Here is a 14,102-nt window from a genome sequence, read left to right as displayed (position 1 = left end):
AGTTTTTACGTCTGCAGATTTGGTTCTCCAACATGCAGCCGTTATGTCTCGGACCCTCCCACGGTGCGCTGTCTCGACAACTGTTCTCCACTGATAGGATAATGGCTCCCAACATCAATGAATTGGAATACACTTCTCCAGCCTGAAGCACCTCAATATGCGTTGTTGCTGCACATGACCGCTGCCCGATACCACCTTTCGCGGGTCCGCGGCGACAAAATCTCTCGTCACTGGTTCACAGACTCAGATAGCCATCCGGACCAAACCCCATTCACGACTACGTGCTCACAGTCGGTCGACCAGGGACTTGCCAGCGGTGGGGGAGTTCACGGCATGAACCACTGGGGATGTATAAAATCCCTAACTGGGTCGATTTTGACGCCCTCCTGTGCATCTGTTGCAGGAGACGTCGGCCAGAGGCAGCGGACAAACTCCCGGGCCGAGCAAACAACCTCGCAAACCCCCACAAAGCTGGCCCAAACGCCTTCTCACCGACTTCCTCCCTGAAATGAGGTGACTCCAAATCTGAGACTGACAATTAGACATTTGCACATTATTCACAACGTACAAAAAAACTGTGTGCAGTAAGCTAAAGGTGGGTTAGTATGTAATGTAAGAATTTCCCGACTTTTCCCTCTTCTTCTTCAACAGTCCCGGGCGGATGTCGTCTCTTGTTACATTATTGTACCTCTTCGTTGTATCATCTCTCACCGGCATCACTGTGATGTCTACACCCAAGATCATTCACCGTCTCAGAGACGTCCTCTCAGGCCGAAACCACGATAAGCATGCCAAAGGTGCAGAGCCGCCGGGAAGTTTTCCCTCGGATGACGAGCCAGACCATGCACAGGACCGGGATGAGCTCCAGAAGTCAATAGCAGATGCTATATCAGCGGCTCTCAATACCGACGACTTTACCAAAGCAGTTGCTGGACATCTGGCTACGCAGTTACAACCCACACTCGCCGCGGCGTTTGACATATCCACTATCGAATCAAAGATCCAAGCATCGAACGAACAACTCACGCAACGAATCAACCAAAGCAATACCCAAACATCTTCGAAGCTGTCCGATCTATCATATCTCGTTGACACCAACAATACGCAAACCACTGGCAAGATCAGTTCCATCGAAGATGCCGTCTCCAAGATTACTGACTCGTTGGTGGAGCTTGGGAATAATATCGAGGCTGTGCAACAGCAGATTGGATCCCCAGATACGAGCTTGCTAACCTCGCACGGAGAGAAGCTGGACACAATATCATCTGGCCTGCAAACATTACACGCACGGGAAGTGCAAGCTCCGGTCGACTTTACTAGTCAAGATGCCAAGCTTGCGGCCTTGTCTGCAGAACTTGGATCTTTGAAGCTCGACATTGAAGCCGGCACAAGTGCTGGTATTGCTGGTCTTAGTGCTCAGGTTGGAGCAGTGCTTTCAGCTATTGAGGTTCACCAAGCTACGCTCTCGGAGCTGAAGGCTTCAGATGCTACACCTGAGATCCTTGACCAACTCAAGACATCAAACCAGTCTCATGCTGCCCATGCTGCTGCTCTGGACGAGATCAGGAGCAAGGATACTACCTCAGAAATTCTGGGTGCTGTTCAGGCATCACACGAGACATTGGCAACACACACGGCATCACTAAATGCCCTGAAAGAAGTTGTCTCCGCACCAGCACCAGTGGCGGAGAAGATTGATTTGACAAGTCTGGAGAGCTCCATCGAGAATGTCGCCTCAACCTTAAACGCTCATACCGGCACTCTCGATGAAATCAAAACTCTTGCTGCTCTTCCTTACCCAGTAAGCGAGAAGGTGGACCTCTCGTCTTTGGAGGCTTTTGTTGAGAAGTTGTCAGCTGCTCTTGCTGAAATCAAAGCCACTATCGATACTCCACTACCTACGGTCGAGCAAAAAGAAGTTGATCTCTCACCTCTTGTCTCTACCCTCGATGCCCATTCTGCTCACTTAGAAGCAATTAAATCGGCGGTATCAGCACCAGTTCCTGAGGCAAAGGAAATGGACCTATCGCCATTGGTTTCCACTCTTGATGCCCACTCTGCTCATCTGGAAGCAATTAAATCAGCAGTCTCTGCACCAATCCCTGAGGCCAAGGAAGTTGACTTGTCACCCCTAGTGTCCATTTTGGATGCTCATACGACCCATCTTGAACATATCAAATCCGCAGTCTCTCTACCTCCCCCAGAGAAGACAGACCTCACAGGCATCGAAGCTTCTATCGGTCTTCTTGCGGCATCTCTCGCTGAAGTAAAGGCATCAGTTGACAAGGAGACTCCTGCTCCTAAGGAGATCGATTTATCCCCACTAGTATCCACGCTCGACTCCCACACTACTCATTTGTCCGAGCTTAAGGGACTCATTAGCGGATTGCCAGCTCCAGCTGTCGCTGCTCCTATCGACTTCGCTCCCATTGTTTCACACTTGGAGAGCCACACAACTCATTTAGAGAATATCAAGTCTGCCATCGCCAGCTCGGCTCCCGCTCAAGATACGTCGGTATTCTCGTCCCTCGAGTCATCGTTTGAGAAAGTCATGGAGACATTGGGAGAGCACACAGATACCCTGTCTGCCATCAAGAATGCACCTGCTCCCACTGCCGACCTCGACCCCATCAATACCACTCTCCAAGAGCATTCTACACATCTTGAGGCAATCAAGGCTTTCGTCTCGGCTCCTCCCGCTGCAGTAGAATCCACAGATTTGGCTCCAATTGTCTCACATCTCCAAGAAATCAAAGACATCGTCTCTGCGCTGGCCACTGTACCAGAAGCTGTTGACTTGGCTCCTCTAGTTTCAACGCTGGAGACTCACACTCAGCATCTTACTGAGCTCAAAGAAATTGTCTCCAAGCCCGCTCCTACTGCTGACCCTGTCGATTTCGCGCCAATTGTTTCACACCTCGAGGCTCATGGCGAACAACTCGCAGCTATCAAAGATACGGTCTCCGCTCCAGCATCCGCCACAGAGCCAGTTGATTTGACACCGTTTGTGTCAACATTGGAAGCTCATACAGCCCATTTGACAGACATTAAAGAGACCTTGGCTACCCAACCACCTTCTCAATCTGTGGATCTTGCACCACTGCTCTCAACCTTGGACTCCCACACTGCGCACCTTACAGAGCTCAAAGACATCGTCTCTGCTCCACCTCCTGTATCGGAACCGGTTGATCTGACCCCATTGGTATCTACTCTGGATGCTCACACGGCTCACCTCACAGCAATCAAGGACACACTTGCGTCCCAACCCTCGCCTCCTGAGCCAGTCGATCTATCTCCTCTTGCAGCAACCCTTGAGGCTCATGGTGCTCATCTGACCGACATTAAAGGCACTCTTGCAGTTCCTCCACCTGTTGCTGAAACAGTAGACTTATCTCCCATCACCGCACACTTGACAACGATTCAAGACATTGTTTCCGCTCCACCAGCAGTCCTAGAGCCAGTTGATTTCAGTCCTATTACTTCTGCTCTTGAGGCTCACAGTGGCCATTTCGCAGACATCAAGGCTACCCTGGCTACTCCCACCCCAGCGGCCGAGCCCGTCGATTTCTCTCCGATCGTCTCTACACTTGCAACGCACTCGGAACATCTGAATGCCATCAAGGATATCGTTGCCCAACCTGCTCCAGTGGCCGAGAAGACTGATCTTTCTGGCTTGGAAGCATCCCTTGCTGGTCTGACAGCCACCATTGGATTACATGGTGAACATCTGAGCGAAATCAAAGAGAAGGTCGCCACACCTACTCCTGCTGCGGAGCCGGTTGACTTGTCGCCCATCACCGCACACTTGTCGGAGATCAAAGAAATCGTCAACACTTCAGGTTCTGTACCTGATAAGACTGATATCACTGGCTTGGAGGCTTCGTTTGTGGCACTCACAGCCACTCTTGGAATTCATAGCGAGCATCTTGCTGAGATCAAGGACAAGGTCGCCGCACCAACCCCTGTCGCTGAGCCTACTGACCTGTCTGGTCTCCAAGGCTCCATCGACGGGGTCGCTTCTTCTCTTGATGCTCACAAAGCTACCCTCGAGGAGCACAGCGCCCATTTGTCCGCGATCAAAGACATTGTTGCCACTCCCGCACCCGCACCAGAGCCCGTTGACCTTTCTGGTCTGGAAGGACACCTCACTGATGTCAAGAGCTTGCTGGAAGTTCAAAAGGCTGCAATTGATGAACACACTGGTCACTTGAGTGCCATCAAAGACATCGTAGCTTCGCCTCCAGCCGTAGCTGAGCCGGTTGACTTATCCGGCCTTGAGGGTCACCTTACAGATGTCAAGAGTACCCTCGAGTCTCACAAAGCGGCCCTTAATGAGCACTCCAGTCATTTGACCGATATCAAGAGTAACATTGCCTCCCCAGCTCCCATCACTGACCTGTCTGGTCTCGAGGGCCACCTTACGGACGTCAAGAGTACACTTGAGTCCCACAAGGCCGCTCTTGACGAGCATGCTGGTCACTTGACTGAGATTAAGAGCACGGTCGCGACACCAGCTCCAGTGACTGACCTGTCTGCTCTCGAATCTTCCGTGGCCGAGATCAAAGCTTCTCTCGATACTCATCACACCAACATCTCAGAGCTCAAGTCTACCGCTGATGCACACACTGAGAACCTCTCGGCCATCAGAGAAGTTGTATCGGCACCCGCTCCAGTCACAGATCTCTCTGGCCTCGAGAATGCAATCCAAAACGTCACGTCCTCTCTGGGTGACCATCATCATGCCTTGACAGAGGTGAAGACCAAGGCTGAAGACCACAGCAAGCATCTCCTGGATTGGTTCTCCAAACCATCACCGCCTGCTGAAGTTGTTGATATCTCGCACATCGAGAAGCATGTTTTGGAGGTCAAGGCTCTCGTTGAGGGTCTTCCTGTTCCTGCTGCCGTGAAGGAAGTCAAGGACGAGGAGATCTTAGCTGCTCTTGGTCACGTAAAGGCTTTGATCGAGGGTCTTCCTGTACCGACAGAAGCCAAGGATGTGAAGGATGAAGAGATCCTCGCTGAACTTGGTCATGTCAAGACTCTGATCCAAGGCCTTCCTACTCCAACCGAGTCCAAGGATGTCAAGGACGAGGAGATCCTGAGCGAGCTTTCCGGCATCAAGATGCTCGTCGAAGCCATCCCTGCTCAAGTCGACATCAAGGACGACGAGATATTGACCGAGGTGAAATCCATCAAGGTTCTCGTCGAGGGTATTCCGACTCCGATCGCGCCCAAGGTTATCAAAGATGACGAGATCCTGAGCGCTGTTCAATCCGTCAAGATCATGGTCGAGCACAGCATTGCTAAGATGAACGGCAATGTTGAAGAAGTTGGCGAGAATGACAAGGGCGTCGAAGTCAAGAATGGAAACGGTAGTATGAGTGTCGTGGAGGCGTAGGTCGAGCCAGATACCGAGTCTGAAGCATAAGTTAGCGGATCAGTATCGGATCTCAAAATTGCGAAGAAAGTTTGACGAAACAAAAGTTCAGGGGTCGAAATTGTAACAAAATATACAGTCCACGAAGGTGAGGATTCAGCTTGAGGTAATGGGAGGACATTGAAACCGAAATAAGAAATCATGGAAGGAGGAAAGCACGAACCAAAATTGATGATACTGAAGCGATTGCATCTCCCTTGTGTTTTCCAGCGCGCGTTTTATACCCTTTGTTTTATTTGTTGGCTTCGGTGCCTATGATATGACGGCCGAGCTTTCTGGAATTTTGATCGATCCAAGTATTGTAGTCTTAGCATTTGTTTGTCATATATTGCGAGCGTTCGACTTCGATAGTTATTATAGTATAAAAGAATGAATATCTGCTTTTCTCTTCACCGCTGGACATATCGATCAATGAATGAACATGTGATCATTGTCGTGGCACTGCTGGCTTCCCTCGAGTCGTGCCAGCAATGGTATGGTGGATACTTTTGCTATATTTCCTCGTTGTATTGAAGAAAACGACAGTCATTGATGACATGTGGCACAGTTGTAGAGGAAGGTACATTGTACACGTATATGTGGTAAGTTTCTGCCTGGTGTTAATTGGAGCCAATTTGTGGAGGTCACGAAGAGCGTGGTGGAATGATATTTCATCTCCATAATTTAGTCACAATGTCCAGCATGCGTGAGAATATTCTGTTGAATGTTGAGAGGCTATTGATTACAAGGTATGCGCCGATAGCATATCTAGGTAGGTATGGTAGGGGCTTGGAAAAATGTCTAGGCACACCATCGGTGCATGTTATCTGATTTGACTCAAAGGTTTACTCACGTCATGCCTACAGTGTGGTCACCAGCCCATTCGTGCAATCTCTGAATATCCCAGGGTTTGAGGCTCAATACGTCTTCTAAAATGTACGTCTGGGGTTTATAATCGGAGAGCCGGATAAGACGTTATAGGCAGGCGGTACATTGTAGACAGGTGATACTTTCCAGACAGGTAGTACATCGTAGGCAGGTGGTGAATTGTAAGCAGGCGGTACATTGCAGGCAGGTGGTACATTTCGATGCAGAAGAATGTGAGTGCTATTGAAGGAGATTGTAGAACTTAGCTGTGCATCGAACTTCACCTTCAGATAGTTGTAATTTGAATGTCCGTCCATTTCATGGTAATTTACAGAAGTAGCTTGTAGGTATTTATCAAATACATCATGAGACACATTCTACCTCAGCTCCTAAACTATATGAATTCAGAAGCTATGACATGATCTCCATATCATCAGCAGGCCTAAACATTTCTAGATTGTCCGAGTCATTGTGAATGCCCTTGCCCATGTGAAAGTCCTCTCTGTGGAGTTCCTAGTCCCATTGTCAGTCATCTTCGTGAACAATGAAGGAGGCATACCTACCAGATTATGATGATAGCAGTCTTGAGAGCAGAAATACGAGGTGAATTCTTCGTCTGCACAATCCTGACAGATGCCTCCATTACCTGTTTCTCCCGGTGGACCTGCTTGGGGGAAATAGAAACAACCACCTCCCATACAGCACTGATGATCGTTTCGATCATGTTCCTCCTGCCTCACATTAGCAATATTCACACAGACAATAAGGTAACTTACGAAGTCCTCTTCCGCATGCCCCATGCAACAATAGAATGCTCGTCCTTTCTCGCTTCCTTTTCGTTCCAGCCACTCGCATACAGCGCATTCGATCGTCTCATCCGTCGCGAGATCAACCTCATTAGCACAGCCCACCAGACTGCATTGCACAACTCCAGGACTTGGTTCTCTGTCTCGCATCTTCTGATCCTTTCTCGCCTTGGCCTTCAAGTGTGCACTTTGTGCCATCTCCAGCTCGCTCAGCTGCCGACTCAATCCTGCCAGCCTGCTTGACTGCGATTCTTCAGCTTCCCTACGCATAGCGGCTACAACCTCGTCATGCGGTACAAGTTGCTCGAACATGCGTGCATACTTTGCTTTGAAGTTCTTCACAGAGGAGGAATCGGCCCACGATTGGCTACAGTAGTATTTGGCATAGACCTGGGCTCTGTCCTCGGGGCCTTTGGCGCCTTGTAGTTCGGCAATGAATGTTGCTGTATCGGAATTTGAAGTTTTTTGTTGAGCTTGTTCGAGGCATGTGTTGAGGATTTCAGTTGTGCTTCGCTCGTCGATGAACAGACTTGATAACTCGTCTTCGGAGAAGACAGTGCCGGAAGAAAGATTCAGCTTGAGATACTCTCGAAGTCCCATCCGGAAAGTAGCATGAAGATCGTCTAAAGAGCTTCCTGGATCATTAAATCTCCTCTCGAGTTCACGTCGGTACTCCGGAGTAGCATACGATACCCAGCTTTCTGGATCGGAATCGAGATAGTAGGCATAGTATGCTCGAGCAATATCTCCCTTTCTTCTAGCACATCGTTCGCAGTCATCTTGCCCTGTATGGCTCGGAAACGCTGACGAGGGTGACGAGTGGGCCTGTTGTATTTCTTGTAGAGATACTTCGAGTCTCTCCTTGGCTTTGCGGAAACGATCACCTTGAGCTAATCTTTGGTCCAGTGAGAGAGGGCGATGAGCGGGAGGTCTTGAACGGCTGCTATGCGGCCGAATCTGTACTTCGAGGTCCCTGAGAAGCGTTAGTGAGTCCGCCCATTTTTGCTTTCAATCGATGGTATTATAGATTCCACTGCTGATCAGGACTTAGGCTCCTCTCTTGAAAAAGGATCTGCCTCTTGAAAGAGAAAGCTGGGCCGTATCACGTGTGCATCACGTGGAGACAGACTTACATGACAGCTGGAGCTAGGGTCAGAGAGAAAAAAACGCAGAAAGCGCGGGAAGTATCAATATCGAAAGTCAGATTTCAGGTCTGGTGGTCAATCTCGACGTTGGTTGAAAGATACGCGAATTGAATTGATGATTGAATAAGTTCCAGAGCCGCGCCGTCCTCGATGATTTTAGCGTTTGCCGGGAAAGAGTTTCACCGTTCCGGCGCAAGTCTTCAAAGCCCTCCAGAAACTCTTCTGCAGTTTCGTACGGCGTTCATAGAATCAACATGGTGTGCAGTCTCGTTCTTTTGCCTATTGATTCTCATGCTAATTGCTCTTAGGCGGACAAACTTCGTGCCCAGCAGCAGCTCGAGGCTCTGCAAGCTCGATACGTTGGAACTGGGCATGCCGATACGACTAAATTCGAATGGACAAGTAACATCCAGCGAGACAGCTATGCCAGTTATGTTGGACATCCACCTCTATTGAGCTACATGGCTATTGGTATGGGAGAGTGCAAGGAGAAGGTGCGGGCTCAAATGATTGAGGTGAGTTCACCATGGGCAGAGACAGGACACCGTTCTAATATGGTTGTAGAAAATGATACAACCTGTTGGGAAGCCGCCGGAGGTTCAGGACTGAAAAGACATGGGACAGTCGGTAGCTGCATTTATTTCAGATCGTGGGGAAGCAGGACCAAATCTGATGCTTGCTGAGACTTGAGTCCGTCATGAAGGACCTTTCCGTAGAGCATACCGATTAGTTGCAGCAGCATTTGGCAGCAGAAAGCGAGCTGCGAAGGTGCCACAGAATACCAACAATTCAATCACCATGAAGCCACAAAAATTTGGTACAAATCGAGTTGCATTACATTTCTTCCAAGGTAATCAATCATAGAATATACTGCACAAGTTGTCCCAGTTGCTATTACCTCCCCCTCATCCACGCCTCCGTCCAGAAGTTCTTCTAGAACTTGGACCAGGGTCACCATTATCACGCTCCTCGTCGGCTTCCTCTGCCTCTGCAGTTTCTTGTCCATTTACTCCGTTGCCTGTGCTGGCTTTCTTGATCTCCATACCGAGACTTCGCTGTAGCCTTTTATCAAGATCTTCAGGAGCATTCTCACCATATACCTCGAGCACTAGTCCTCGTATGCCCGTACTTGCCATCTCAACCTTTCCCCTCGGCCCTACTTTCCAGTCGATTGTTTCCTCATCTTGATTCTTCTCGACAACCTTTTGCACATACCCTTGATTGCACATTTTCTTCAATACATCCTCGGTCCTGCCCAAGCCTCCTGCATTCCGCTCCATATTCATTCTTCCGAGGTGCTTCTTTAGTTGTACATCTGCCAGAGTAGCGTTGGGACTGAGGGCGATTATCGAAACAATGAGAGAACAAATTCCTAGATACTGGGCTTCGTCCTCAATGTCACCAACAATAGACGGAGGCATGATATCCGCTGTGCGGTATTCTGGAGGCAGGATTGTTGTGAGGACATAAGAGGATGTGGTCTTCGCGCCTCCTTTCGTCTTCTGCGCAGCTGCTCCTGTTAGCAGAACTCGAATTAAAGAATAGCATTAACCCACCTCTTTTGTCTTTCAGGGTAGTCTTTTCTTTGGTGGGTAATTCCACCATCTCCATTCCAAACTTGGTTCGTAGCTGTGTCTGTGCTGCTTCGAAAACGCGTCTGAAGCTACCTCGCTGCTTCCCAATGACTGGCAGGTCAGCACTGGGACCAAACATAGAGCCAGGTGATTATACCTTTCTCTGATATACCAGCCCTCCTGATCGGCATCCGCTGGTATTCGCATGCCAATGCGTATCGTACCATCTTCTTAACAGTTTGATCTTGTGCATCTGGTCTGGCATCTACGTCCATTTCATCGTCGCCAGCTCCCTCTTCCTCCTCCTCTTCCTCTTCATCATCAGACGGTGGAGCGTGTCTACGATTTCTCTGTGTGCTCTGTCTTCTGTCTTCTTCTTCTTCAGACGACTCCTCTTCCTCTTGCACCTGCGGTCATTAGCAGAGATCATTTAGCCTTGTCACAAAACTTACTGTGCGCCGTCTTCTTGCTGCAGAAGGCATTGTGATCGAGTCGTAGATATCTTAAAATCCGACGTAAAAGATTTCTGTAAACCCGAGATAATCTTTGTGAGGTGCGGTCGAGAAGAGGAGGGACAATCTGTGGAAGACGCGATTCACGCGTTTAGTTGACAGGGATCCTTCGGCGATGAAATCACCGGCTGCCGACTTCTTCAAAAAAATTCCAGACACTCTGAACTGAGATGCAGAATCCTGTCAAGAAGTCGCATACATGATTACTCGGAAGCCTTTGAGACAGCATATATGTCTCCGGTGTCAACGAACCTTAGCAAAGCGCTCTTTGCGCCCTCAACCTTCGGCTCTGTCCCAGACAATCCCACAACGATGCCGGTACTCTCAGCAAGCTGCTCCCAAATCCGACGACGAAATTGGCCTCGATGACAACGATACAGATGTCGATAAGGTGGAGGGTGGGGAATACGATACACGACGATTATTGGGAAAATTACGTGGTCATCGAGGACTATTCCAGCGAGAAGATTTGGAAGAGCTCAGAGGTGCAACGGCTCTGGGCGACAAAGCAAAAGTAATCATCTTACGGGATTCCATATTTCGCAAATATGTGCTCCAGCAACAGAAGATGAAGGTCATGAAACCGAAGCATATCGATATTCTTGGTACACTGGCAGAAGAGAAAGGCTTGGTAGGAGCAGATGAGGTGACCAAGAACATCGAAGCCTTCAGACCTCCAGAGGGAGAAGGCATCCGGGACTTTGCACAACTAAATGAACTTGTTTCTATCCTTGATAAAGGCTTCACGACATCCCAATTGGAGAATTATATGAAGAGTTTTAAAAACAAACGGGAACGGGAAAAGCCAATTGAGCCTTGGAAGGCAAACGACACTCATGCCCCTATTACTCAAATCACTCCTTGGTTACCAGGCATTTCGGATATTGAACACTACTTTGACAGCGATCCTCTTCGAGAATACTACCGAAGTTCCCACACGCCCAAACAAGTGCTTGCTCTTCGCCTTTTGCGCGAGTGCTGGATGGTTGAACTCCCTGACCTTGTCGATGGCATTGGCCAGTTTGAAATAAAACTTCGCAGTGGCGACATCGACCTCCTGCTTAGTGAGTAGACTCGTACTGTATCAAGTTAACATACTGATGGTTTGTAGTGGGCCAGTATTCTGTTCTTGATTCTATACGTAACACTCATCTGCTTTTTGAAGAGGAAAGATTTGACGTGTTCCGTTCAAGAAGTGCCATTCGTGTCACAACTACGAATGCTAAGAAATATGCCATTATCGAAGCTATCCAGGAGTCAGTCAAGGGTATTCGTAGGGGAGTGATCAATCTAGCAGCTCTCTTAACTAAGAAGCTCAGTGGACGACAAGTGGACAAGTTCATGGACACATATCTAGACGACACAGCATTAACTTGTTTGGGTGAGATTACAAGCACCAAGATTGTCAGAAGTTCAGGGAAACTTGTAAGTGTTCTATTTCACAGGGTAGACATTTTCTAATTCTGCTATAGTTGCAAGTTTCTTGCATTGAAAACAACCCTACGGCAACAAGCTCGAGAGTCGATGTCGTTCGACGACTGATTTTGACTTGCAGCAACTTCTCTAGCAGACTGGAGCATGATCTTGCGATCCGGCAGAAACAATCGGCTTCCGGCGCTCTGATTGACTATTCTTTTACAGGAGGTCTAAATTGGCGACAACGGATGCGAGATTGGACGCGATTCGTTGCCCCCTTGTCGAAAGAGCCAGCCTACACAGCGCAGACTATCTCCGAGCCTACATTATCATCACTTCCCACTACTCGATCTTCGGATACGGAAACCCCAACACCAGCCCAGGATAGTGAACAGCGGGATAGCCCTCTACACTGGAGCAAACGTTACTTCACCGAAACTTCAGCTCTGATGGGCACTGTGTTACACAGCAAGCCAAACAAGATTGATATCGGACCCAAATCAACTCCGATGAATACACCTGGACTCGTACATGCCTTTTCCACCAAGGTCCCAAACCTCTCCCGCGTCCTCAGCAAGGCCGGTGCACCCCTAAAAAGCAAGACAATCGATCGACTCGTCCTTCGCTTCCAGCCTAATCCTTTCTTCCTTGTAGTCAAGCGGGATCGGCATTCAAAGTATCCAAGCTTCAAGAAATCCATGCCAATCGGTGTCGAAGCTCTCTCAGCATTTCCCAGCCTAGAAATGACTTTCAGCATCGATGGCAATAAAAATACAAAGCTTGAAGGTGTTAACGCCATCATGCACGAAAAGAAGACTGATGTGATGTTACCTGATAGCGCCGTCGACATCCGTTTCCAGCAGAGGATAACGAGTCGATTGACCAGGAAGTTCTTGAAACCAATCAAGAACTTTTTAGCAGAGAGTCAACTGAGTCTTGCCTCCAAAGGGAAGTTGGACACACCACCTACGATTACACTTCCAATCTCGGCCCATTTGTGCCAGGGCGAAGGATTCAAGCTCCTTGGATTGAAAGAAACAGATAAGCATTTAGAGGATAGAGAAGTGCAGTACCTCTTCGCTGGTCTTGAGGTTCATAGCACTCTTGTCTTTGATTGGAAAGATTTCCGAGTATGTTACACCTCCATCGAGGCTGGTAAAGCCGGTGGCAGACGAGCTGAACTCAAGCTTCGCCCGGTAAGAGGAGGTGCGGTGGTTTCGGAAGAGGACTTCGTGGCCGCAGCATATCGATTGGCTGATATGTTAGGAGATGGTAGTGGCGAACTTGTTGATCTGGAAGACGTCAGAACCGTGACGACTACGGAGCCCAAAGGTGGATTGATGAGGTCAGTCCCTGCTAAGCCTAAGTTGCTGTTCAGTTACTTCTCAGGAAAGTTCAAAATCAACAAGGGCCTAGGTGCAGATACATTCAATTGGGAGAAGAGTGAACAAGTGATGGAGGAAGAAGATGAGGGCGCGAGCGACGAAGATAGCGCCGAGATCTCTGACAACGAAGATTTAGATGGGGCTGCGGATGTCGAGAATGAATTGCAAGGTGAATTCATGCAAAAGCAGCATAACAGATGGATGGAGAGCGATAAGTCCGAATAAGGCTTGTGATGATTATACTGTAGCAACATTTCCTTGTATTATATAGTGGAGTTGACTGGGCATAGGCGGTGCATAGCATTTTGGTGTAGATATGACTGTGGATTTGTGTACAGGAAATGTACAGTACTGGTCACAATAAAACTGATCCTCCCTCGACAACCATGCCCTGCATTGTCCCGTGCTGTGATGTCTTGCAGAATGAGATGCAGATGATACAGCAGCAATCTTCCTAGACTTCATGATCTCTGCCTCCAAGTCTTCATAATCATGAAAGATATGAGCTGCGGTGTTAGCAAGCATCTTTTTTGGGTGTATATTCCATACAATTCGGATGTATCCAAAAGATCGTGGCTAGAAAGAACCCTTGGGCGTGTTCTTGAGGATGTCCTTGAAAGCCCAAAAAAAAAAGCCTCACAAGGGCTCTTTCTAGCTACGATTTCTAGATACATTCCAATTATATGGAAGATACAACCAAAACAGATGCTTGTATCAGCGCATAAGAAAGAGGGCGGACAACAGCGTCATTCATGAAGCCCTTGGATGTCCAGCATTCTTTGGACAATCCCTACGGGAGCAAATCCTGGTTTTTTCCTGAATCTAGAATCCAGGACTATTTCAAAGGATTAAATTCCAGTTTTTTCCCCCCAGGAATTCTCTATTAATCGTCCAGGAATCTACCATTCCAGCTGCATGCACCTTGATTTAGATGCCTTGGTAGCCTTCATCGCCAGACACACTCTAAAGAGAGGGGCCTGT

General features: G+C 48.5%; 5 protein-coding genes across 5 annotated transcripts; 3 read left to right on the top strand and 2 right to left on the bottom strand.

Annotated features, from left to right (window-relative positions):
* Positions 1-724: 724 nt before the first annotated feature.
* Positions 725-5,398, top strand: LY89DRAFT_728355 (uncharacterized protein; the record flags this gene model as incomplete). Its single annotated transcript, XM_018219256.1, has 1 exon — positions 725-5,398. One exon carries the CDS (start codon positions 725-727, stop codon positions 5,396-5,398), a length of 4,674 nt encoding a protein of 1,557 aa, XP_018077983.1.
* Positions 5,399-6,590: 1,192 nt separating this feature from the next.
* LY89DRAFT_680347 (uncharacterized protein) lies at positions 6,591-8,347 on the bottom strand. The gene is made up of 4 exons (XM_018214060.1): positions 8,223-8,347; positions 7,060-8,062; positions 6,847-7,014; positions 6,591-6,796 (listed from the first exon to the last, which is right to left on the bottom strand). Coding segments are annotated over exons 1-4 (1,275 nt in total). The 5' UTR covers positions 8,225-8,347; the 3' UTR covers positions 6,591-6,694.
* Positions 8,176-9,069, top strand: LY89DRAFT_188049 (splicing factor 3B, subunit 5). The gene is made up of 3 exons (XM_018205686.1): positions 8,176-8,491; positions 8,543-8,749; positions 8,799-9,069. Exons 1-3 carry the CDS (start codon positions 8,489-8,491, stop codon positions 8,841-8,843), a joined length of 255 nt encoding a protein of 84 aa, XP_018077981.1. The 5' UTR covers positions 8,176-8,488; the 3' UTR covers positions 8,844-9,069.
* LY89DRAFT_777339 (MAGE-domain-containing protein) lies at positions 9,062-10,377 on the bottom strand. Its single transcript, XM_018222139.1, has 4 exons — positions 10,261-10,377; positions 9,966-10,215; positions 9,791-9,919; positions 9,062-9,744 (listed from the first exon to the last, which is right to left on the bottom strand). Exons 1-4 carry the CDS (start codon positions 10,288-10,290, stop codon positions 9,140-9,142), a joined length of 1,014 nt encoding a protein of 337 aa, XP_018077980.1. The 5' UTR covers positions 10,291-10,377; the 3' UTR covers positions 9,062-9,139.
* A 103-nt stretch (positions 10,378-10,480) lies between these two features.
* On the top strand, positions 10,481-13,498 carry LY89DRAFT_777338 (uncharacterized protein). Its single transcript, XM_018222138.1, has 3 exons — positions 10,481-11,384; positions 11,432-11,745; positions 11,793-13,498. The coding sequence occupies exons 1-3, from the start codon at positions 10,520-10,522 to the stop codon at positions 13,344-13,346; spliced, it is 2,733 nt and encodes a 910-aa protein (XP_018077979.1). The 5' UTR covers positions 10,481-10,519; the 3' UTR covers positions 13,347-13,498.
* Positions 13,499-14,102: the final 604 nt, after the last annotated feature.

Source organism: Mollisia scopiformis, assembly GCF_001500285.1.
Source record: "Mollisia scopiformis unplaced genomic scaffold LY89scaffold_2, whole genome shotgun sequence".
Lineage (NCBI taxonomy): Eukaryota > Fungi > Ascomycota > Leotiomycetes > Helotiales > Mollisiaceae > Mollisia > Mollisia scopiformis.
This window is presented reverse-complemented; position numbering and strand designations above follow the sequence as displayed.